Genomic DNA, 25,210 nt, shown 5'->3' with positions numbered 1-25,210 from the left:
TGGCAGGAATATGGAGTAAGGCAAGACAAGCACAGGGAGACTAGTTAGGAGATGGTGGCAAAACCCCGTGTTAGAGAAGACCGGCGCTCGGTGCTGTGTGGTGGACGGACAGCTGGCCGGCTGCCCATGGAACAGTCCAGACTGAGTCTCCGGCTCCTTGCTTTGTTTCCCACCGTCCCTTTTCACTTGCTGGCAGATCAGTTCTTCTTCCTGAAGGAAACACGGGCAGACCTGGCCTTCCCAGGTGGTCTTGATCGTACCAAGACCTCCGTTTAGAAATGCGGCAGCCTGAGTCGTGGCACTCACACCTGTAGGCAGGATTTCATGTGGACTGTGCTCCTGCCACCTGTGAGGACTTTGCAGGCGAGAGCAAAGGGGCACGATGGCAGCTTCCCCTGTGTCCACCTTGCACAGGAGGGAGAGGAAGAAGACGGGCGCGAGTTCTTAGATGGCACCACCCAGGGTCTGGGCCCAGCGAGAGTCTAAAGTACTTTTTTCCAACCAAGCCTTGGCCGGCTTTGGATTTCACATTTGATGAAGGCAAGCGCATCTCCTTCCCAGCTGACTGACGGTCCCTTCAGTCTGTTGGTTCCTCCCGGTGGCCCTCTCATTTGGGACTGCGATGCCCCATGTGGGTCTGCGATGCCCCGTGTGGATCTGCGATGCCCTGTGTGGATCTGTGTGCACCTGCTCTTGCCCTCTGGAAGCCCAGGAATACTTTCCTGATAACTGATGGGGAAGCCAGCCAGTGCCCCACCCCCAATCCATGCTGGCAGCAAGCTCCCCTTTCACTTGCAAGATTTCTAGGTGGACACACATCACTATCCTAATCGTAGGGGATACATCTCAAGATCCTTGAGAGGAACTGTACTATGCAACGGCTCACTCTGTTCCCTGCACGGGGAAGCCAATTGGTCCAGAGGTGAGGGGGTAGAACTGGATCAGGATGAGCTGGTTACTGGACCCTCTCTGAGGGGGCCATCTTGCCAGGAGCTGCCTTAGGGACGGTTTCTATAGGAGGTGGGTGATCACAGGCTGGTGGGCACCTACTCACAGGTGGAGGTTGTGCCAAATGACCATCTGGTCCTAATCTCCTGGTGGTGGGAGGTTTTCTAGCTCTGCAGTTCTCTGCGGGCCATTATTGTCACTGATTGGCTTGCCCCAGGGCAATTCCAGGGACATGGCACAGTGCACAGGCTAGAGAGGGAGCTGCCCCGAGGTCCTCCTGCTGGTGAGCAAACTCAGGATAATAAAAGAAAACTTACTTCACGTGATTATCATGGAAGACGAGCTCAAGTGAAGTTAAACAGGGAGTCAGGCCCCAGACCCCATCTCCATGCTTTAGAACCACAGCCCCCAGGTGGGACCAGTTCCTTACACAGGCTTCAGGGGCGCAGGCAGCCTCTGGCTGCCCTCAGCTCAGGGTTGGAGTTTGTGGAGCACTGAAAGATCTTCCCCTGCAACCTCCTCTCGCTCGCGCTCCTGGAGGTTTTAATCCCTGCATGGGGTAATCAGTCCGTCTACCCAGCGCTCCCCCGGGCAGCCTGTCTCGTTCCCACTTGGCACCTCATAGCTGTAGTCCAAGGGTCTTCACCAAAATGAGCTTTTGCCCTCCTGCTGTGGATGGATGGGAGATACTAGTGTGTGGGTGACCACACAGAAAGTCAGGCTGTGTGGTCACCCCTGTGGGTCGTCCAGCCTGCAAGGAGGAGAAGCCTGCTGCTTTTTCTTTGTCCCTTGTCCTTCTCCTCCGGGGCCCACTGCTCCGCTCTCTTACAGGTGAGAACAGAGGATGGGAGAAGGAAGCCCCTTGCCTGGTCAGCCAGCCGGAAGGGACGGAGTGGGAGTTGCACTCGGGCCTTTCTGAACCCTGCACCGGCTCCTGCTGGTTGCTCCTGCTGGCCTCATGTGACTCCAAAAACACTGGTTCCTGAGTCATGGGAACATATTGATTTTGGAAATTTGTTTTTGAGCAGTTTTCCAATTATTTGTTCCTGCTGAGACTTTATCTGCACAGCTTTTCTGCTGCTTCCTCCTGGCTTCATCCACCTGAATTTATTATCTTAATGTTTGGCAGTTGAGGAGCCCAATCCCCACTCACAGGGCTGGAATCCAGAAGTCGCAGGGCCCTGGGGGAGCTCTTGGGGAAATCCATTTCCCATTTTGTGGCTTCTACAGGCCGCCTGCTCCTCGGCCCTTTCCTCCCTCTCCCAGCCACCAGTGCCACATCCTCTCCTGGCTGGAGCTTTCTCCATTTTTAAGAACTCACGTGATTAGCTGGCACCCCCTAACTGAGGGTACTCCTCCACCCCAAGGTCCACCCTTGTCACGTGGATGAAGTCCCTTGGCTGTGTGAGGTAAGGTGAGGTGTCTACAGATCCGAGGGTCAGGACATGAGCACCTAGGGGCCTACTGACCACAGCCACTGAATGAGCCTGAAACAAAGTGGACCTTAGAATTTAACCAGTTCCCCTCTTTCCTTCCTGGCATGTGCCACCACCAACAGACATGGAGACAGAGAGCGTGGAGGCGGGATCTGTTTGTTTTTTACTTACTTTAAAAAAATCAATTTGTAGTACTCTTTTACTAAATGATTTTGTTTACCTTGGGTTTGAAATGTCATATAAATTCATTGCTTCCATTTTCAATTCAATATTAAGCATCTAATCTGTGTGGTCTTATAGAAAAAATGTTTAATATTTTTGCTTTCTTTTAATCTAGATTTGGACTTAAAACCACCAGTAAAATCAATTGGAAACATTTTTTAGCATCATTTAATGAGCCTCAGGAATTCGAAGTCAGTTATATGGTTTCCTCAAAAAAACCAAGTAGGTATGTAAACAAGGAGGGCTCCCTGAGAGCACCGCCTCCCGTGGCACCCTGAGCTCTGGGTGTGCCCTTGAGTCCCATGGAAGGGGACAGTGCTGACGGTGTCCAGCACTGTGAGGCACAGGTGTCCTGGGTCCTGGGCGTGTCTGCGTCCCTCTCAGATGTGTTGTGACTTCAGCTCACACAACCGCACAGACTGGGGGTGGGGGGCACAGAAATGTGCAAGGGAGGACTTACCAGGGTGTTTTGGAACTTAGACGCTCGTTCTCAGAAATCCTTTGCTTCTGCATTCTGTATCGATCCCCCCATGAAGCTTGAGAGAAAACCCAGGCTTCCTGATGTCACATGGGCACCAAGAGCACTGTGCTCTGTTGTAAAGCAAAATGTTCCACACAGCAATGCCCGTTTCCCTGGGCCCCTTCCCTGTCCGGGGTCTCTTTAGTATTTAGTGACTGCCCTGGTCATCAGCCTTCCGGTTACTCGGAGCCCCTTCCTGCTCCTGGGATGCCACTCTGTGAGTCCCTGGTATCTGGGTGAGTGAGCTATGACATGCTGTCTATGGCAGGTCTCGGGGCGATCTGTGGTCTCTCTCCTGGTCTTTTTTGAAGTCAGAATCACAGATTTGCAAGATGGCTGACCAGCATGGGGGCAGGGCAAGGGGATGGTGCCACTAATGGATGCTGAGAGGATCACACCCACAGCGGCTGAGTGACAGTGGGACGACACAAGCACTTTCCACTTCTGGCAAGTGTCGTCTACAAAGAAAGTATTATTATAGTTGTTGTGACGTGCTTGTTTTTTGCATTAAGAAAGGACGAAGTTCAAGAATATAATCTTTCTCCTGTTTCTCTCCTAATCCATTATAGCCTTGGCTCAAGAAACCAACCTCAGAAGGAAAATATTGTCAACAAATTATTTAGACACGGTGAAGACAGCTACATGGCGTTGAAGAAAGTGTTACTGATAATCAACACTGTAAGATTTGAAACCCTTCTCATTGAAAAGCTCATTGTTTCTAAGAAAGCTAACACTCAGAGCAAGACCAATAAAAACTCTGTATTCACCCATTTATCCATCCAGCGAACGTTTTTGAGCTCCTGCTGTATGCTGGGGCATGCAGGACTCAGCTCAAAAGCTGAGCCTTGCTTGTTTGGTGCCAAACGAATTGCAGTGCAGAGAGCCCAGGGCCATCAGCAGGGAGAGGGCGGCAGGGCCACCCGGAATGGTGGGACTTGCATCAACCATGCAGCTACCACATACCCCCACTTGCTGGAGCGCCCACCCTGACCTAAAGGCCACCAGCTCAGCCATGTGGTGCCCGCAGCAGGGCCGGTTCCTAGCTGCCTAGTCGCTGTTGACTTTCTGACTGTGCTGGGCGAGGGCCACGCGGTGGATTGGCTGCTGGCTTTCTCTTGCTGTGAACTTCAGTCCGTTCACCGTAACGTTTGTTTGAGAAAGCAGCGCTTCCCTCGTTGGTTATTTATTAAGCATTTTTGGTAACTGAGTCTCTAGTAAATGATGAGTAGGGTGAATTTCTTGTCCTTAGACTCCAGTGGGACCCTGTACCAAAGCTTCCTTACGAGAGCATCACTTCGCATCACCGTCCCAGGTGCCGACCCAGGGGAAGGTGCAAGCTCTAGGGCTCAGGCGGGGAGCCCACCCTGCCTGGCATGGCCTCAAGGCTGGCGGTGTGCCCGCTGTCAGTCTAGGCTGCCATCGCTTGGGGTTTCCACTCCCACTGTGGGTTCAGAGGCGTGGGCTCGGCGCTTCTCAGGTGTCTTACCTACTTTAAACACAGCTGCCCCCTTTATCTGTGAGATGTGCTCCAAGGCCCCCTCCCCTCAGATGCCTGAAGACAAGGGTAGACTGAGGTCCCCACGGCCAGATGCTGCTCCCTGATGGCCCCACCCCAGCAGCGCATCCCAGCCATTCATCATTTTGTGAACACGGTGGGTCAAGGGTACTTACACAACCTGTATACAGCCAAGTGCACGCCACTCTGTGTGTCTGCCATCCACCAAAATGGTGTGAAGCAGCGCATGTTTATAGGCCATTTCCCCTGTTACATAGTTGAACTTATAAATCAGGCACAGTAAAAGATTAATAATGACAAATGATAAAAAAGACAATTAATATGCCTCCATAAAAGTTATATGAATGCACTCTCTCTTGCTCTCTCTCTCTCTCTTTCAATACTTTCTTGTACCATGTAGTACTGACCACAGCTGACCAAGGATAAAAGTGAAACCAGGTACAGGGAGATGACTGTAATCCTTGGGACTGTGTGACTGGCCTCTCTGAGTGAATAATATTGAGCACCTACTGTGTGTCCGCCCTGTCTAAAGCGATTGGCAGGTACACACTTGGTCCTCTCACTACCGTGTGACGTGGACATTATCATCTCCATTTGACAGGCAAGGAGAGGGAGCCTGGGGCTGGGGCCAGCCTGAGCCACCTGGCTAGTGGAGCAGGGTTTCCAACCAGGCTGCCTGGCCCCACGCAGGCTCAGGACGAGCCTTCTGGGTAAGAGGGCAAAGGCTGTGGTGTGTGCACCCACCTCAGGTCCAGTTACTCCACTGAAGCAGTCATTTATGGAGTTTCATTTTTAGTAGGCATAACGCTGACCACTGCAGACACCGGGTGGTGTCAAAGTCAGGGCTGCGCTGCCCACCAGAGGCCAGCCAGCACACTGGGAAGTGAGCTGAGTGCCCAGCCCGCAGGCCCCACATGCACAGGGGGCTGAGCAGCTGGGTGGATGGCACAGAGCTGCTGCCATTGACAAGCTCACCCCTAGACTCGCACAGGCAGCAATGACGGTCACACCCCCTGAAGTCATGCTGTGAGGAGTTTCTGACTGGCATGTCCCCCTCTTGGCCATGGAAAGGACTGGATAAGGAGGAGAGCAGGGAAGGGAGCCAGGAGTAGGCAGGCTGGACACTCCCGCTACAGAGAGGCCTGCAGAATAGCTGAAGAAAGGCTGTTTCAGGTCGCCCTGAGTGGGCGTCCCTCCCACTTCTGTGTGTGCTCCCTGCAGACTCTGCTGCCCTCCTGCAAGTGGCCCTGGGCATCGCGACCACTCACCTTTCAGTCAGGCGTGGCTCATTTCCTATGGCCACATGCAGTGTGCATCCTGCCTCCTCACCCACGCCTCCTCCACCTGGTATTATTATTATTATTATTATTATTATTATTATTATTATTATTATTATTAGTGCTGGGGACTGAACCCAGCACCTTGTGCTTGCAAGGCAAGCTCTCTACCAACTGAGCTATATCCCCAGCCCCTCCTGGTATTATTTATTGGTGACATGATTTCATTATTAGAAAGCCCGAAAGACTCTTCCCCCAAATGATACAATTAATACTAGAATTTGATTCACTGGAATCAAGATCAGTACACAAAGACCGATACATTTCTAGAAAACTGTAATAAATAATTAGAAAAAGAAGAATTTTTAAAGTATTGCTAAAACTTTTTTAAAAAATCAAATACCTATAAATATATCTTAACAATGAAAGTGCAAATTCTCTACATTGAAGAATACAAAGGTTGCTTTTAGAAATAACACCCGTCCTTCACGAACCCTCAGAAGCATGGAAGGAACACTCCCCCCCCCCCCCGCATTCCAAGGCCATTGTGACTCCAAGACTGAATTCACACAGGGGTGTCATGAGAAAAAATGCAGATGAGCACCTTCCTGACTTGGTTGCATTCTCAACCAAAAATAGTGAGTCAAATCCAGCCATGTCACAAGCATTGGATGCTATGAACATGTGAGACTTATCCCTGCACTGCCAGGTTGGTTTAACTTCCCCCAAATCAATGAACATAAGACACAATATGAATAGAGTGAAGGCTGAAACCATATAATCATCTCAGTAGATGGAGAAAAGATATCTAAAAACTCCAACACCCGTTCAAGATAAAACTTTCAACAAACTTGAAACAGAAGAGAAAATTTCTTAACCCAATAAAGGTCATTCATGGCAAACCCTTAGCTAACAGCATAGTGCTGATAACAACGGAATGCTTTCCTCCTATGGTCAGGAACCACACAGGGATGCCAGCCCTTGCCACTTCTATTCAGCATCGTGCTACAGTTCTCTACAGTCCAGTCAGGAAAGGAAAAGAAAGAGAAGGCATCCAGATTGGAAAGGAAGAAATGAAACTAGCTTTATTCTAAGACAGTGTGATTGTATCTGTAGGAAATTCTAAGGCAGAGAGAGGGAGGGAGAGAGAGAACCAATAGCATTACAAAGGTTGCAGGATATAAGATTAATATACAAGATTATATTTTTGTAAACTAGCAATGAACAATCTGAAAATGAACTTCAGAAAACAATTCCATTCTAATAGCATCAAAAGAATAAAATTCCCAGGAATAAATTAACCAAAGAAGTGCCAGAATTGTACACTGAAAATTATAAAACACTTAGAAGAAATTAAAGGAGATGTAAATGAAGAGACATTCCATATTCGTGGATTGGAGGACTCAACATTACTGAGATTCAGTTCTCTCCAAATTCATCTATGTATTCAGTACAAATGCTATCAAAGTCCAACTGGCTTTTTAATTTTTACAGTTAAAAAAAAGATCTTAAAACTTACATGAAAATACAAAGATCATGGAATTGCCCAAACAATCTTGGAAAAGAAGAATGAAATTATATTACTTAAGCCCCCTGATTTTGAATTCTAGAATGAAGCTACAGTAATAAAGATTTTGGAACTGGCATAAGGATAGACATATAGATCAGTGGAACAAAATTGAGAACCCATAAATACTTATCAGTTCACTTTTTGACAAATCTAATGGGGAAAAGGATTTCAAAATGCTGCTGAGAAAATTGGATATTCATTTCAAAAAGATGATAAGGATGAGGAGACACTGGAACACTCCCACACTGTTGCGGGGCATGTGACCACCATGGAAAACAGCTTCTTTAAAAATCGAACCTAATTTACCATTTGACCCAGCAATTCCACACCTAGGTCTAGGCCAAGAGAAATCAAAAAATGTAAGTCCACACAAACACATCGCAAATATTCATAGCAACATTGTTCATAATTTCCAAGCTGAAAATGATCCAAATGGTCGTCCGCTGGTGACCAGATATTAAAAGATATTGTAATACCAATCAGGAATAAAAAGGAACAAAGTGCTCGAGCATGCTGTAGCATGGACAGGCCCAGCCACACTGGACTGCTTGAAAGAAGCCAGACAAAGAGACCACATGTTCATTGTATGGTTCTGTCTTCAGAACCAATCGCACAGAGAATGAAAACAGTTGTTGCCTCAAGCTGTGTGGAAGTAGGGAATGGAGTAAATGTACTTCTTCTGGGGCAGTGACAAGGTCCTACCATTAGTGGTGACGATGACACAGAAGTTATTAAAAGTTGCCACAATCACTTATTTGGGCATGAAAGTTGATGATCTCTCCCAAGCCAAAAACTAAGCATGTATATATATTCCCTGATTTAATTTACCCTAGGGGAACTTATTTCCTTTTCAGATTTTGGGTCTCTCTTAGTAAGCACTTTCCATGTAAGTTTTGTTGCATTGATATTCACAGCGTCTCTCTGTGAGAGGTAGGGTTTCTTTCCCCTCTTTCCAGTAAACAGGACCTCTCAATTTTTCATATTTAATTTACTTATTGACAATTTTTAATTCTGGGTGAAGAAATGTGCCTCAGAGTATCTTGCTCATAACGTGTTCTTTGTGTGGCGTGGCCGAAAGTGATCTCGCTAAGTAACCGTCCACTGATTTAATTGATGAGGTTGGTCGTACTCAGAACCAGCATAATTAGTATTCTTAGTCAATCGGCAAGTTGAAATTGAACTGCCGGGAAGCTCTGAGCCACCAGGTGGGCGTTGGGAGGACTCTTCACACCATGGACGCCCCTGGGGAGGGGCGGCCTGTGTCCCAGAGATGGGCCTCATCCCTCACCTGGCCGTCTCCTGCCCACCTGGTAGAGAACACGTAGGCAGGGTACTGGGAAGGTTCTGGTACCCCCAGGCCCCTGCTCTTGCACATGTGTGACATCATGGTCCTCAATTGAGGTATTCTCATTTCAAATCATAATGCTATTTGGCCAAAGCTCACTCTGTACCAAATTATGCTAAATATATATGATACTTTTCCTTCCTTTTCTGTCTTTTTCTTTTTTAAATTCCCTTGTGTACATACTCGTGCTCAGGAGCGTAATGTAAAGATGACAGGGGAAGAATTGCGACACATCCTAAATTGCATGCTTGTAAACTTAAGTGATTCAGAATTCAAAGAACTAATGCAGACCCTGGACCCCGGGGGCACTGGGACCGTCAGCATCAGCTCCTTCGTTGATCTGCTAGAGAACCCCAAGGTAAGATTCCTAATGACTTCACTTCTGCTTTTCTCTTTATGGCAGGAAATTCAGTAAAATAAAAGATGCAGATGAAATGTGGTTTGAGTCAGTTAACGACTTCACATTTTCAACTGAATTAATTTTCATTGTAAGTAAGAGTTCACAAGTCATTTGATTTAACTTTTACTTTCCAAATCTCATCAAAGGACAATATTTGACACTTCTGAAAACCCCTCTGCGGACAGCACTGTGCTTGTGACCATGCCTTGGGGGGGTGTTTGTGACAACTACAACATGTGGCTCACCTTTTAAGAAAGCACTGCTTATTACCTCTAGTGACTGACGCTTGCTTTTAGTATCTGTTTCTTTTGCATGGAGAGTTGACATTTTATTATTATAAATGCATCTGTAACCTTGATAGCTATTAGCATTTAACATTTTGAGACTTTTTAAAGAAACAGATTAATTTCAGATAATGCAAAAAAGGATAGGCTTTAGCATTTCTTGCTGCAATGTTTGTTGAAGATGTCTTTTAACAGATACAAATTAGCTTCTGATTTTAGATTTAAGAAGCTGCATGGCTATATGTCTACATCAAACTGTCACAGAAAAAGTGATGAATCCAGAGAAGGGTCCCAGAAGTTTCCAGAGGTAGAGGGAACTTGACTCAGGACCAGAGGGGTTCTTGGCACATGTGACAGAAAAGAATTTCGGCATGCACCATGCAAAGTCAGAGATAGAGGTTTATTTAGGAAGTAGATACACACTGAAGGGAGAGTGTGGGCTACAGAGAGTGAGAAGCCTCACCTGGGGTGGAGGCTCCACTTTTATAGATGGGCTGTAGTTGGGGGCCGGACTGGAGGTGGAGCCAGGGTGGAGCTGGGCAATCCTGCACCAGTCTTCCCTGAGCTTGCAGGTCAGGGGCATGTTGCTCAGGTTCACAACTGTGCTTTCTGCACCTTAGTGGCTTGTGGGTGTTTCCTTTAAGACTCAGTCTCTCTCCTTATCCTAAATCCCTGTCTCAAACCAGTCACATCCAGAGTTGCACCTTTGCGTCAGATATGACGTTTCTATTGAAGGGATTTCACTGGGGTGCCTGGCTTTGGAGACAGCGTTGAAAGCATTTGACCACTGCCTGGTGGCTTCTGGGTAGGATGCAGTTAACATCATGAACGAGTCCTTCCCCCTGTTGTGGGTTCACACCATGGTCTTGCAGAGTTGGGTGCACACCCATTGGTTAGCAATGGGCAGTTTATTACAGGGAACGTCTCAAGTTTAATTCCCTTCTCTTGGTACCTCTAGAAATGGCCACCGACATGGTGGAAGCAGTGTTGGTGGGCCACGCTAGGGAGCTCACTGACGATATCCAGAACTACAAAGATGAAGATGACGATAAAGTCCTGGATCCCAACACACTTCCCTCCACTCTGAGTGTGTGAATCTATTTTGCAAAAGATGGTTAAACTCCTAGTTATGTGATCCCGCAGCCTATTTCGTCAACTTCACTTTACAATGAGCTCATATAGACATGATTTAATTTGCATATACAAATCATATGGTCTGATACCTATCTATTTAAACATGAACGTCTGCTGACGTATTTTCTAGGAAGTGTGGGAAGGCTGACAGGGCAGACAGGGAAGAGTGCCTGCGAAGGGCTGGGGTGAACCTGTGCCCAGGCAGCGTCTGTGACGAGGGACCTGTAACTGTGCCTCGGCTTGGTTCACTGCTGGTGCCTTGGAGTGGGACCAGCTCTGGGCAGGATGTGGAGCCTCTGGGCAGGGGTGGGGAGCAGCTCGGCCTGCCTTCAGCTCAGCCTCCTCCGCCTAGGAGCTGTGAGGGCAGGAGCGCTCCACCTCCCCCAGACTCCTGTCTGCCTCAGAAAAGCAAGGTTGGCAACAGTCGCACCTTGTAGGGCTGTGAGGGAAATTCAGCAGAGAACTCACAGACTGTTTAGACTCTAGTTACATTAAGCTTCAGCCCTTTAACGCCATGATTTCCTGAGTGCTCCCTTGGTAAGGCCACGTCATGTCCAACCCAGGCCACTTGGTCCTTCCTTGGCCCTAACTCCAAAGTCCCTTCCACATGTGGAAATGAAGCCTGCTGGAGATGGACCTGCGTCAGCTCTTGGGTGTCCTCATGTCTGGACGTCACAGCAGTCCTGCGCCGTGTGGGCAGGACACTCCCTGCAGGTGGGGTGGTAGCCTTGCTCAGTAGAAACCCGATCAGGTCAGCCATGCTCACACCCCTCTTTTGGCTTTCGGGGGCTCTGGGGATAAAGCAGAACTTCCAGAAATGGCTGGTGGGGAGCCTGTGTGGCCCTGCCTATCCTTGGGCTCCCCCAGGTGGCCCTCCCAGGCCTCAGCACTGGGGCTCCTTCCTGCTCCTCTTCCCTGGTGGACCACCTCCAGAGCCCAGAGTGCCCAGCACTGGCTCAGGACCCTCCCTGATGCCTCTGGCCACGCCCCATCCCCCAGTTACAGACCTTGGGCAGCCCCTGCTCCTGTCGTGGCCACTGAGCAACTGTGGCCTTCCGGTTGCTACTGCCCAGGTACCACAGGGCATGGCCCCCTGGTCATTGGCTGAATGAGTGAAGGAGAGAAGTTAGAAAGCAGAGGTGTGCAAGCAGGGGAAGCGAACAACACCAGGGACCTCAGCTCGGGGCTCGTCTTCCCGCCACGCTTCGTCCTGCTCCTCTGTTCTCCAATCCTGTGTGCACGTGGGCACATTTTCTTTTTTTAAAAAATAGCTTATTGAGGTATAACTGATATTTTTAAAGCTGCACATATGTAATATATACATTTTGGTGAGTTTGGATACAAATTTTCATGTCATACTTAATTCTATTTAAAAACAGGAGCACATAATCAGTGACGCTTTAGCCTATGTTGTTTTTCATTAATACACTGTTAACATTTAACATCAAGAAAACTCTGCTATCTGATTTTCAAAGACACTGAACTTCCTGTTATGCTCTAGATGTCCTCTTCTGTTTTTCCCTTTGGCCGATTTTCCGGCATCTGCTCTCCGGCATCCCTCTAAGATTGGTGCTTGAGTCTAAGATGCTGGAGACAGAAGTGTTGAGAAAATAGCACGTAAGAGACTGTGCTTTATTTTATTCACTACTTAAATGACTTTGAAGAGGAGCATATGGAGAGAATGCAAGATGCAGAGCGTCCAGCCACCCCCATCTCTCCGGCCGCAGACAAGGCCAGCCCTGAGGCTGTAAGTCATCAGACTGTCCGGTCTGACCCACGGGTGCCGTGGTCAAGCTGCTTCCAGACACCTCCCATCAGCCTCACTTGCAGCTTTCTGACCCCTAGCCAGTGCTGGCCTTGGCTCCTTTCTCATTTTGCCATCTTGACACACAAGAACACCATCTCATTATTTGCCTTTATTTAATTTCTAGATGATGGATTTTCATGTTCTTAAATAAACAAGTGAAACTTAAATACTATCCCCATTTTCATATGGCAACCGGAGGGCAAACTGACCTGTTTCAGGTCTCAGAGCTGGGGGCCAACTGAGGCAGAGCTAAAGTTCAAGTTCAAGTCCAAGACTAAGTCCAAGTCCTTCTGCCTACAAAGCCCCTGCTGCCTTCCTGAACAGCTTTTACTTGTCTGCTTTTTCTTTCCACCCAGACAAGAAGAACTTTGCCCTGTGCAGAGTCCAAGATGCCACTCCACCTGGCCTGGAATTCGGTAAGCAGCACCCGCCTTAGGGTCCCTTCCTGTGTGGTCGGGTGCACAAGGAGTCACTTTGTGAATATGCTTGCTTCTCTGTCAGGTGGAAGAAATGGTTCACGATGCGATCACTAGACATCTGCAGGCTTTCCATGACACGCTGCAGTCATATGACCTCAGAGACACAGGGACCATCAGTCGAAGTAATTTCAAGAAAATCATGCACACTTTCTGCCCATTTTTAACAAATGAACATTTAACAAAGTAAGTTTTTTGTTTACAAAATTAATTCACTTCATGGCTTTCATTGTCTCACAAATCCAAATATTCAATGTTGTTTTGCAATGCTAATAGCTTAAGTTAATGATAGCTATTATTGATCAAGTCCTTCCTAAGCACTGGTCATCGGCTAAGGGTTCAATGTACGTTAGGATTCAGACCTGACCATAGTCGTGTGGGGATGCTAGGCTCACCCCTCTCATGGGTGGAGAAAACACAGGCCTAGGGGGTGGACCTTAACCCCAGGTCACGGGTAAGTTTGGAGCCTCGGTTGGTCTGGCTCTCTAGCCACCCAGATCTTTTTGTTGTTTTTGCCAAGCAAATGTTATGCTTTAGTTTTTTGTAGTATCTTGTAAGATGCAAGATTTCATCTGAACCTCCTGTGTCGTCGTCACTTCAGTTAAACTGGCTGAGTTTGCAGGTCTGAGCATCACTGAGAGTCACTCATGGTCTTAAAAATTCCTCAAAGGAATTTCATCCTATGGAGTGTGTCTGTCATTCTTTGCTGTCCAAGAAATTAAAACTGAGGTATTTAAAAAGAGTCATCGTGGAAAACACACATACTTGTATTTCCATGTAGGCTCAGGGTCAAAATAATGATTTGTTGGGTGTCAGTACAGTGACGGGAATCGTGGCAGGTATAACCGAAGAGCCCAGTTAGAAGTGCTGTTAGGAACTGAGTTACTCTCTGAAAACCTATTCCTAGCTCCTATCTAGACTCTCCCCCACAACCTTAGGGGCGCTGGGAAACAGGCCACATTCCTTGGGGTCAAGCAGGGCATGGTCACACAGCTGTGGCCTTGGCAGGGCTCCCCAGGAGGCAGGAGGGGAGCAGTGTAGAAAGGCAGTCGATGCCTTGGGGTCAACAAGAAATAGTCTTGGCCTCGCTGATGCCCCAGAGGTGTCCTCAGATAGTACCTGGCAAGCTCCTGTCTTGCACTCACAGTTCTGCCTCACAGAGCTCGTAGCCAGCTCAGAGTACCAGGCCTGGACCTCACCCACCACTGATGCCTTGTGGGTCTTAATGAATTTGTGGAAGTTAATTTTGGTCTTTAGGCTTCACCGAGTTTGCAACAATGCATAAGTTCACAATTAGAAAAATATTTAGCAAAATATTGAAGAAGAAATCAATCCTAGGACTGGGTAAAGGGTGGGTGGTGCCACTAACTGACAGAGCACTTGCCTACCCATGCACCACAAAAACAAAAAAAGAAAGAGAAACCAGTCCCACTAGACTACTGGTTTTCTACATTTTCTAAAATATTTTCATATGCTAAAATTCCAATATAAGTACTTAAATGAGAAAAAAAATTCTTTCTTTACACCTCTTGTGTCTTTATTGTGGTAAACTTTATATGCAATAAGCTCCACATATTTAAACAATATCATTTGATGAAATTCCTCATGTGTCCACATCCACGAAGCCACCACAGGGTATTAATCAAGACATCAAACTTGAAATCTTTCTTGTGCCTTTGTGCAATGCATTATTCCCCATCCCCCTCCCAAACACTGACCTGCTGTTACTGTAGGTTGTTTTGCATTCTCTAGGACTTCATGTAAGTGGGAGAATGCAGGATTCTCTTCTTTGGTCTGAATTTATTGACTCAGCATAATGATGGTCAGACTCATTCTTATGGTACATATATCAACCGTTTGGTCTTTTTTTTTTTTTTTTTTTTTTTTTTGCTGAATAGTATTCCATTTTACTGGCACGGCCTCGTCAGTTTTTGGATCCATTTATCTGTTGATGGACATGTTTGGTGTCCAGTTTGGGGTATTATAAATAAGCAGTGTGCCTTGTACAACTCTTTGTGTAGACATGGGTTTTTATTTCTCTTGGATAACTACCTAGGAGTAGAACGGCTAGTTCCTCTGATAACTGTATACTCAGTTGGCAAACTGTCTCCCAAAGTGGTCACTGCTGCACACACCGTGAGCAGAGGTGAAGGCTGTAGTTACCATGTGCCCGTCATGCTGGGTGTGTTGATTGAAGCCATTCTAATGGCGTGCCCTGTTCTCCACTCTCAGACTCAGCAGTAAGTTTCAGGACACAGTTTCAGGAAGAATCCTGTACAAGAAATTTCTGGCATGTGTTGGAATTAAGGACCTGCCCACTATGCCTATCATTTGTGTTTCCAAGGACAAGTCAAGTGAACATTTCCAGAAAGAGCAGCAGCAGCCGCCGGATCTTTCAGAGAGGTAAAGAAAGGGAAGCCATGGTGGAGTAGGCGGTTAGTAGCTGTTTGTTGGCTAAATGAGTATTTTAGTAGTTTATTATTTAAATAAGGAAGACACTGCCCGTGCACACAGAGATGAGAGTCGGTGAATTTTAGGGCAGTGGTTGAAACCACCTATGAACTTTAGGAATGCAAGTGCAGTGGTCCGAGGTTGAGGGACGCGCCTCCAGTTCTCCTGCACCTGGTGGCCAGCCTGGGTCAGGGCCTGGGACCCACCTCCCTGAGAGGCTCCACAGCTGTGCTCTTCCCTCTCCACGCTCACATCTGCTCTCCTCCAGAGACTGAGATTCCTCACCACCATCACAGTTACTGCAAAACACCCCAGCCAGCCAGCGAACGCTCTCTAATGTGGATGATGGAAATATTTAAATGATCGCCAAATTGAACTGTAACCATAAAACACACTTAGTAAATCTATAAAAAGCTGGACTGATGAATATTCTAGTTCTTCATTTTGAAAAATCAGCCTTAGTCTAATGAAAAGATATTCTTTTAGCTTGCTTGTCCTTAGCTTGTCATAAATCATGGCAGAGGGAGAACTCCGAGACTCCGCGGGCTCACATCCCTGTAAAAATGTTCTCAAGTGTAGAGCAATGGGCATATTTTAATGATATGATAACGAAATTTGGATATCTGACTTTTCAATAGTAGCTTTATAAACGAGCAGAGAGATGGCATTTTAAGAGAAAGGTTGGATATTCTGTGAGGGTCGGCTTCTGAACGCCCTGGGAGGAGCGATGGCGATTAAGCATTGCGTGAAGTCAGACTTTGCCGGAGCTTTGGAAGCTGGGGGAGCAGAGCAGGAGTGGACGTTTATGCCCACGACTGTCTTGTCCCCTTCTGGAGAGAGAGCAGGGGCAGCAGTTATCTTCCCCACACACACGTGCACTTGCAGCACACACAAAATCACACCTCCCGGATCAGCCAGTCTGCAGATCATGTGGCTCCCTTTCCTTCCGTGGTCCTTGGTGATCCCTTGGTCTACTTACCACAAAATGTCCTACTTCTCCCATTTGAAGTCTTATGATGGGCCCAGGTCATTAAAAATCCCTCACGGGCACCAGGCCCACACCATTTTCACGCAGCTCAAAGCGCATCTGGGTCAGCCCGAGGACGACAGCCCCGCCCCTCGTCCTGCCCACTGCAGCACGTTCCAGAGCTCAGGGGTCTGGGCAGCCCCACCTTGCTGAGCATCTGTGTCCTCACTTGGAAGTGGGGACTACGGTCCTCCCTGCTGTTGTGGGGCAAAGAGAGGGCGGGCCACACCCACGGGATGTGCCCATCTGAACATCCGCTTGTGCTTTTAGAACCAAGCCCCCCGAGGGTACAACCACCGAGACCAAGAACATGACCCAGGAGGCAGTCATTGAAAAACTCAAAACCTGTGTCCAGGGGCAGGACCCCGTGTTCAGGCAACGGTTTCTCGAGGTCAGCCAGGAGCCTGAGGGGAAGATCGACCTGTGTGACTTCAGGAAGGTAGGAGAAGGGGTCTGCTGTGCCACTGTCCCTGCAGAGCCAGGGGCTTCCCGGTGCCAGCACACTTCACCAGGGCAGAGCCCAGCCTCCAGTGTGCTGTAGTCTGGGTCAGAGCAAAGCCGTTGCTGGTCACCTCCCAGAGTTCAAAAGGACTCTGTGGCAATCCCCTCCTAGAATACTTCCAACAGGGGTGTGGCCAGCTTTTGAAGAACTTTTAAAACAAGAAAGTCTGTTACCTTGCCTGGCTGTCTCCTGCAGACGGGGACCATGCCTCATGGGCGGGGTGGGGTGAGCACACAAAGCCGCTCAGGCCCCACCTGCCAGTGAACGATCCCCACGATGCTGTGATAACAGATCTAGGGGTTGTTTCTCTAGAAAATTGAAAAAAAAAAACAACCCAGCCTGGCAGTGAAATTTGGAGGTGCAGAGGGCCAGCCTGCTGTGCTCACAGGAACTCGAGCCTCTGCTATAGAGGCTAAGCCTGGAGGCTCTGCGCAGCTTCCAGGAGTTAATGTAAACCGTTGCTTCAGATTCCTATCTGCCCCTCCAGGGGCTCAGCTCTCAGCTGTTTTTAAGAAAAGCATTTTGGTCAACATGTTGCCGTGTCCATGGGGACAAATGTGGAAGGAGTGGAATGTGTCTCAAAGAAGGGGACGACTCCACCAGTGGCCGCTGTTCTCCTGGTGCCTGCCCCATGCCAGGCACGGTAACAGGCTCTTTCTGGGTCTTATTTCTGAGCCCCATGGAGCTCATTCAGCTCATTTCCTGGATGGACAAGATGGGACAGGGCTCAGGGCGCCCACGGGGTAGGGAGCTATGAGATGGTCCCGACATTCCTCCTCCCCAAACAGAGCAAAGCCAAAGATGGGCTTTTGTGAGCACCAGGGGGGACAAGGGGATCCGACTCCAGAGGTGCTAGACGTAGGGGAGGGGGAGGAGGAAGTCAAGGGGTTCCCAGGGTCCTGGCTAGGGGGATCAGGTGGGGATACTGAGTGATGATGTAGCGGGAGCAGGTACAGGGAGTCTGGGGGCATTGCAGGGGTTTAACAGGGTGCCAGTCACCTAGTCTCACGGCTCCCCTGCCCCACCCCTGCAGGGCCCTGTTCCGGGTCCTGGCCCTAAGGCACAGCACTGGGACTTGGAGTTCACCCACAGGTGCACTGGGGCCTGCCGGTCTGAGAGGGCAGGTGGCTGCCCTGGAGCAATGGCAGACGCGCCCAGTGGGGCTCCCAGGACAGCTCTCCTCAGGGCACCCGGGCCTCAGCTTGGCAGAGATGTGCGTCAGGAGCAGGAGTTAGAAATGGCTCAGCCATGTCCCAACTCCTCGTGTCCCCGCCCCCTCTTCTGCCCTGCTGGAGGCAGAGCCTTGCCTAGCACCAAGTGCACCTTCCTCCTTCCTCCCCAGAGCTCCCGTCCCTCTGTGTGACCAGACTCCCAGGCCCAGGAATCGGTACCCTCCCCATTACCAGCAATTCCTGATGCCATCCATTTCCCACTGGGAACAGGGACCCCGGCCTACGTAGCCTCTGGACACAGTGGGTGGGATGAGTAATGGAACCATCATGACTGAGCAACTAGATCTTCCAAAAAGTCAGGTATCAAACATTTCCACTCGTCTGGTTTTCAGTTTTCTATTGGGAGCATTCAACCCTGATCAGTAAATAAAACAGATATTTTAAAAACTCTTTTTGTGTATCATGGTCAGTTAACAGAAAGGAAAAATGTAAAATCAAGGGCATAATAAGAGGGCAGAGACTTCCTAGTGAAACACGCAGATGTTCCACACAGCAAAGACGAGGAGAGATTTCATTGATATCTTTGCCGGCCACGCACCCCTGGGCCTTTGCAGCTGTGGCTTTGAATCTCAGGCAGGCTCTGGTGACAGTCAGTGCACGGAATTCCTGGTGCCCCTCGGGCCTGCCTGGATCTGGGGGCGAGGGAGATGCCTGGGGAAAAGCATCTATATTGTGGGTGGGAGGGACTGGCTGGGGTTAGTTCCGGAGCTTCCTCCTCCACATGGCTCCTGAGTTAGTAGATGTTTTAAGGAACTGACCAGCTTTGTGTTTGAGGTCCCCCACGTCTCATTTGTGTCCGTCCCAGTCCCACATGACCATGAGACGTCTGCACTTCTCCCTCCTCTCTGCAGAGGCCACAGCAGGATCTCTCAGCACACAGCTGAATAGGCAGGTTCCTCTGGGGCTCAAGAGGCTGCACCTCCATGTCAGCCGACCCTGTCTTAGGGCTTCTCAGTGTTTGCCTTTGGCACCCAGGGCCTTGCCCCCTGGTTGGCGGGATCCCCTAAGTGCCACAACAGTGTGGGGACTTTTGTCCAGAGTGCAGGCCACATCTGGAAGGGAGACCAGTTCTGGGCTGAGCCCTCTCAAGTCTTTATTTTTATTTACTTATTTATTTTGGTGCTGGGGTTTGAACCCAGGAGTGCTCTACCACTGGGCCACATCCCCAGCCCTTTATATTTTTTATTTTGAGACAGGGTCTTGCTAAATTCCTGAAGCTGACTTTGAACTTGCTTCAGTTGCTAGCATTACAGGCCCGTATCACTGCACCCAGCTAAAGTCCTTAACTTGCCACCCTGTTGCCATATAATTAACCCAAGCTTTCCTAGAGAGGCCCGCTGCCTGGCCACAGACCCCTCCATCCCAATTCATCATCAGTGGCTCCCAGGCGAGTGCAGGTGCATATCCCGAGTTGTCCTCTGAAGGGTCCCCTGCTGGGGACTTGAGTCCCTCAGTCTTGCTGCTTCCCCGCACTCTGATGCTCTTGAGGGTCCCAGCCGAGCCCGAGCCTTGCTAGTTGTCCTCATTGATGGTGTCTGCTTCCTGTGAATTAGTCCACCCCATCTGGAAGCAGTAATAAATGCATGTGTGTTGTTATTTTCTCTATTGTATATTGTTTTACATTTCATTTATTTCTGTTGTTACATTATTTCCTTCCTTTTACTTGATTGGATTTAACTTGCTTTCACTTCTCTAATTTCTTGAGATAGAATTTTAGATAATTGATTTCAGCCTTTATTTCTCTTAACGTATGAATTTATGCTATACATTTCCCTCAAAGTACAGGGTTTGCTACACCATACAAATTTTTTATATTATATTTTCATTATCATTCAGTTCAAAATAACTTTACAATTTACTTTTTGATTTCTTCTTTTTTTATGGTTTATTTAAAAAGTGTGCTTAGCCTCCAAATGTTTGGGATTTTTAGTTCACCTTTTGCTATTGATTTTAAAGTTGATTGTATTATAGTCATCTGATAGATTCTAAAGTCTAAATGACATAGTCTTTTGAAATATATTGATGCTCATCTTATGACCCAGCGTACACAGGCAGTTTGGGTAGCTGTTCCACAAATACTCATGAAGAGGGCACGCCCCGCCTTAGGAGGCTTGGGTTCCGTGCTCGCCTGGTAGGTTAGATTTTAGAGGTTCTTTATTCTTACCAGATTCTTAGCTGCTCATTCCATCAGTCATTGTGCTGAATTCCCCCGTCTGTTGATGGGTTTGTTTAGTGAAACTCTTTTTTCTCCTGTTGATTTTTGCAGTATCACTTTGCAGCTGAAGTGCTAGGCACACATAGATTCAGGATTGCAAAGACTTCCTGAGAGCTGTCTGCTTTCACCTTATGGCATGGCTGTCTCTGGGCCGAGAAGTGCTATTTGCCTTCAACCCTGTTTTGCAGTTTTGTTCACTCATTTGTACGCAGGTAAAATCAGAGTGTTCCGTGGACAAATGAAATCAGTATTTCATTGACTTCCCTCCCTCAAGGAGGTGTTCTCAAGTTCTGGAAGTCAGATCTGGTGTGCAAAAGGCCACAGTGGAATAGACTCCAAGGCCCGAGGCTCTGGGACAGGAGAAATGGGCAGTAAGCACTCTGCCACCGAATTCTTCTGTGTTCTCTTCTCAACAGCTAGACAGACTTGTAATGTAGGATTTTATATATATATATATATATATATATATATATATATATATATATATATATATACATATATTAGTTGTAGATGAACGCTATACTTTTATTTTACATATTTTTATGTGGTACTTAGGATGGAACCCAGTGCCTCACGTGTTAGGCAAGTGCTCTACCACTGAGACCCAGCCCCAGTCCATAATATAGAAATTTAATATGAGTCCAATTACAATTGGATAAAATGACTTTGAATTTTATATGCAAAATAGAAACCTAATCTGAGAATAGCTAAGAACATACAAAAAGGAGGAAATTTCAGGAAAAGACCTGTTTTACTAAATTAAAAAAAAAAAACCACATTGCATTGAGAGAGATGTATAAGCCAACAAATTTAAGACTTTCAGATGTGGTCCCCGGCACCGTGCGAATTCCACCAATGATCAGAGTTTCCTTCACTTTGGGACTGTGTTTGCCGTGTTCCCAGGGCCTGGCTTGGCACCTGCCATGTAGGTGCTCAAATGTCTGAACAACTGAACAACGGGAAGCCACCTCTTTGTCTTATGCATGACCATTTCCAAATCTCTAAGTTGTCTTTTTAAGTTTATCATATTTATGTCTTTGCCATTAAAACATTTGGAGTTTTGTGCAACCAAATACATCCATCTTCCTTCTTTTTTTATTTGAAAATGAAGTCCAAGTTAGCCGTCTTGGTGAGCAAGGTGTTGTTCTTCCACCCTCTAGCCTCCTAGACTTTATTGTGTGTTTGTTTTAATAGACTTTTGAAAAAAAATCTATTTTTTAAATGTAGATGGACACAATACCTCTATTTTATTTATTTATTTTTATGCGGTTCCAAAGATTGAACCCAGTGCCTCACACATGCTAGGCAAGTGCTCTACCACTGAGTCACAACCCCAGCCCAAGACTTTATTTTTTAAAGCACTTTAGGTGGACAGCAGAATTGAGCAGAACTCTCAGAGAATTCCCACAAACCCCCAAAACCTGACATCTCCAACCCCTCCCCATGGCATCCGTGGCCAGAGTGGTACATTTGTTGTAGTCTGTGAACTTATAATGAAGTTGTTACAATTTTTTGCTGATAAAAGAAGTAAAATTTTCAGGTCAAAGGAATATTCACATTTAAATGTTAAAAGCATATTGCCATCTTATATTTCCAAAGATTCTATCAAATTCATCCCTGTCGGCAGTGCTGGGGAATTACTAATTTCCAAATGTTGACCGATTCTGAGTATAATGAGAAGTTTAGTATGTGCTACTGTGCTAGTCAAAATCATGTTCATTGTGGTAACTTGCATCTTTCTGTTTTTATGGAGTCTGAGCTTGTCTTTCCTAAGGGTTTTTGCAAGAATTTTTATTGTTTTATTTTTGGATGTAAATGTTTAATACATATGGAATAATTTTTATATGTTATAAGATGGGGCTTTTCTGAAGTTCTCATTGTACTAGTGTTCAGCCGCAGGGCTGCAAAAGCCCCAAGCATGCTGTTTACTGACCCCCAAAAAGAAATTGGAGGACTCCATGGAAGGGGCTGGACATCTTATGACTCACATGCTCCTGGGTGGTGGCACTGCACTGATGAGCAGGGGCCTAGATGGGGCGGGGCAACCTCCCCCCGCCCCCAGGCCGGCCTCTGCTGGTGTTGATGAGCGAGCTCTACAGGCAACAAGGCTGATCTGCTTTGACCCTCACCCTAACACTGGAGACTAGGGCAGTGGCAGCTCCCTCTCTGTTTCCTTCCTCAAATTCTTTTTTAAAAATATTTATTTATTTATTTATTTTTAGTTGGAGTTGGACACAACACCTTTATTTTATCTCTTTATTATTATTTTTTAAAATGTGGTGCTGAGGATAGAACCCAGGGTCTTGCACATGCTAGGTGAGCACTCTACCGCTGAGCCACAACCCCAGGCCCTTCCTCAAATTCTTTAGCAGGCTTCTTATCCCACTGCTTAGAGCAAGAAGACCTCCCAGGCCCTGACTAGTAATTATGCAACTAGGTACCATGTCTGAAAGTCTCCATTCTGCTGGATGATACTTCTATTTCTATCTCAATGCAGCATGGCTTTTTAATTTAGTAAAACAGGTCTTTCTCTTAATGTTCTTCCTTTTTTAGTGTTCTTGGCTATTTTCAGGCAAGCCTCCTGCCTCTGAATATTCTAGGAAACATTTGCCAACATTTGAATTTTCTACCTAAGCACAAAGTGAACCTACCTGGAAAGTTCCATGCTCCTTCCCAGCCGTGGCACGCTTGACCCTTCCCCTGACTTGCATGTGATCAGATCATCTTGATGACAGAATTCCTGGGCCGCACCTGCGTCCTGGGGATGGCTCTTGGTGGTGGGCAGTTAAGAGGCAGATGGAGGAGCTAGAAGATCAGGTGACACTGGGATGGGCAAAGGGAGGCCTGGAGGCAGTGTGTCTGGAATTCTAGGGAAGACAGTTATTTTTTAATGTGTGTGTCAATTTTGTTTTTCTCTGTGAATGGGTGTGCAAAGAAATAGAAATACCGTTGCTTGGGAAAAAAACAAGTCTCTTTAGTTTTATCACAAAGGAACTTTGTCCAGAGAATTCCCAGGTAAGGAAGGATGTGTTTGGATGGTGTCCCTGAATCCCCCGTTCTCCTCAGGCTGTGTCCTTTCAGTCCCTGGCCTAAGCACACACACGAACTTCTTCCTTGACTGCCTGATGCTTGCAGAGGAGCGTCTACCAGATGTAGCATCGAGGGGACAGCCGTGAAGATGTCATGGCTGACACAGCACAGAACAGCACAACATGGAGTCAGAAGGGTCTGTGGGGCCTGTCGAGGAGCCAGCGCAGCTTCACAGTCCCTAGCCTGTCCCTTCCTCCTGTGTGTCTCACAAGCACAGTACACTTCTGTCCCGCCCCACAGGGGTCTCGGTTTTCTGACTGCATCCTTGCCGGGGCTGAAGGTGGCCTGACGCTCTTGTCTGTGCAGATGTGACGTTCTTAGGCTCAAGACCCACCCAGACACAGTAGATGACGTCTGTGAGTTGTCCCTTGCATCGACATCCTCTCCTCCTCTTTTCACTTGTCACTGAGTATCTACTTTGTGCTCTTGGGATATGCAGGTGATTTCCTGTCCTACAGGAATATCACTGTGTAGACAGGAGACCTGCCATGTGTTAGGCTCCTACTTCTGTGACAGAAGTGGGCAAGTATGGAAGGTCACTTGTGTGGGGCTGCGGAGGACTGGGAAGCCTTCTCTGAACAGTGACCCCTGCATCTTGAGGGCAGGTGTGCCGCAACACCCCAAGAAGGGTCACGGGACGTTCTGTTTCCAGCATGGCCGAGTAAGTTTCTATTGGAAACTTCTCAAAGATCCCACATAGAAATGCTGGATGAGGTTGGAGAGGTAGATCAAGAGGACCCTGTAGGCTGAAGCTGAGCAAGAGGATTCTGGGGGAGAGTTGGTCCTGAGGTGGGAATAGCATGAGTTGGAGGTGCCCTGGTCCCCAGGTTTTCACCTGCGTGAAGGACGAGGTTGGTGCCACCCAGCGAAGACAAAACACCAACAGACCGCCAGTCCTGTTTCTGGCCTACAGAACCAGGGGGACGAGGTCTGAGCATCTACATCCCTGGAGAGTAAATGGCGGGGGGGGGGGGGGGGGGGGAGGCGAGGCAAGGTTTGAAATGGAGACAGCCAGACAGCAGGGGCTCCAAACTGGTGCAGAAGTTCTCCCTAAGTCCCTGATTGACCCTGAACCATCTGTGAGCCAGGCAGATTGCAAGCAGCCCACCCAAGGATCAAAGAAGTGGGCCGAAGTTCAAACTGTATCCTGAAAGTCTGAAAAGACAGCCTTTCTCAGATCCAGGCCAACCAAGTCTGTGGCTTCCTCAAATAAAGAAAGGAATAGCAACCAACTTGTCCATAGATGATGTGAACAGAATCCAGAGTCATGACACGTAACGTTCACAGTGTCCAGGATGTCATCCCAAAGTGCTCAACATGTGGAGAAACAGAAAATAAATCCTTTCTCAAGAGAAAAGACTGCAATGACCAGGTGTTAGAATTAACTCTAAAAATCTTTAACTGTTATAAAAATGCTCAGTGAACAAAGAACAATATATTCAGAATTATTGAAAATGTAGGACCTCTCAGTAGAGAAATAAAAATTATAAGAAGAAATCAGTGGAAAATCCAGAACTAATAAAAAACCTTACCCAATGTCTTAACCACAGATGAAAAAAGGAAGAATCAATTCTACAAACTAAAGAAGAGAGAGAGAAAAAAATCAACAAATAAATAAATAAACAAGCATAGTGCCGCCAGGTCATGGGAAATAATATGAAAAGGTCTAACACTGGTGCAATGAAAACCCAGGGAGGGAGCAAGAGGGAGACTGGAGAAGACTTATGTGAAGAAATCATGACCACAACTTGTGAATGT

General features: G+C 47.4%; 1 protein-coding gene across 1 annotated transcript in view; it reads left to right on the top strand.

The window, feature by feature from the left end:
* EFCAB6 (EF-hand calcium binding domain 6) overlaps positions 1–25,210 on the top strand; it is a gene marked incomplete at its 3' end in the record, with an annotated part of 193,435 nt that overhangs the window by 81,211 nt on the left and 87,014 nt on the right. Inside the window, exons 9-15 of the mRNA XM_081310868.1 lie at positions 2,722–2,832; positions 3,696–3,804; positions 9,028–9,192; positions 12,816–12,875; positions 12,961–13,121; positions 15,168–15,338; positions 16,684–16,852. Of these exons, the coding sequence (XP_081166994.1) occupies positions 2,722–2,832; positions 3,696–3,804; positions 9,028–9,192; positions 12,816–12,875; positions 12,961–13,121; positions 15,168–15,338; positions 16,684–16,852 (946 nt within the window). The remainder of the gene's footprint in view (positions 1–2,721; positions 2,833–3,695; positions 3,805–9,027; positions 9,193–12,815; positions 12,876–12,960; positions 13,122–15,167; positions 15,339–16,683; positions 16,853–25,210) is intronic.

The sequence above is a fragment of the Spermophilus citellus genome (genome assembly GCF_964194105.1).
Source record: "Spermophilus citellus genome assembly, chromosome: 10".
NCBI lineage: Eukaryota > Metazoa > Chordata > Mammalia > Rodentia > Sciuridae > Spermophilus > Spermophilus citellus.
Note: the sequence above shows the minus strand (reverse complement) of the source record. Positions and strands in the feature narration are given on the sequence as shown.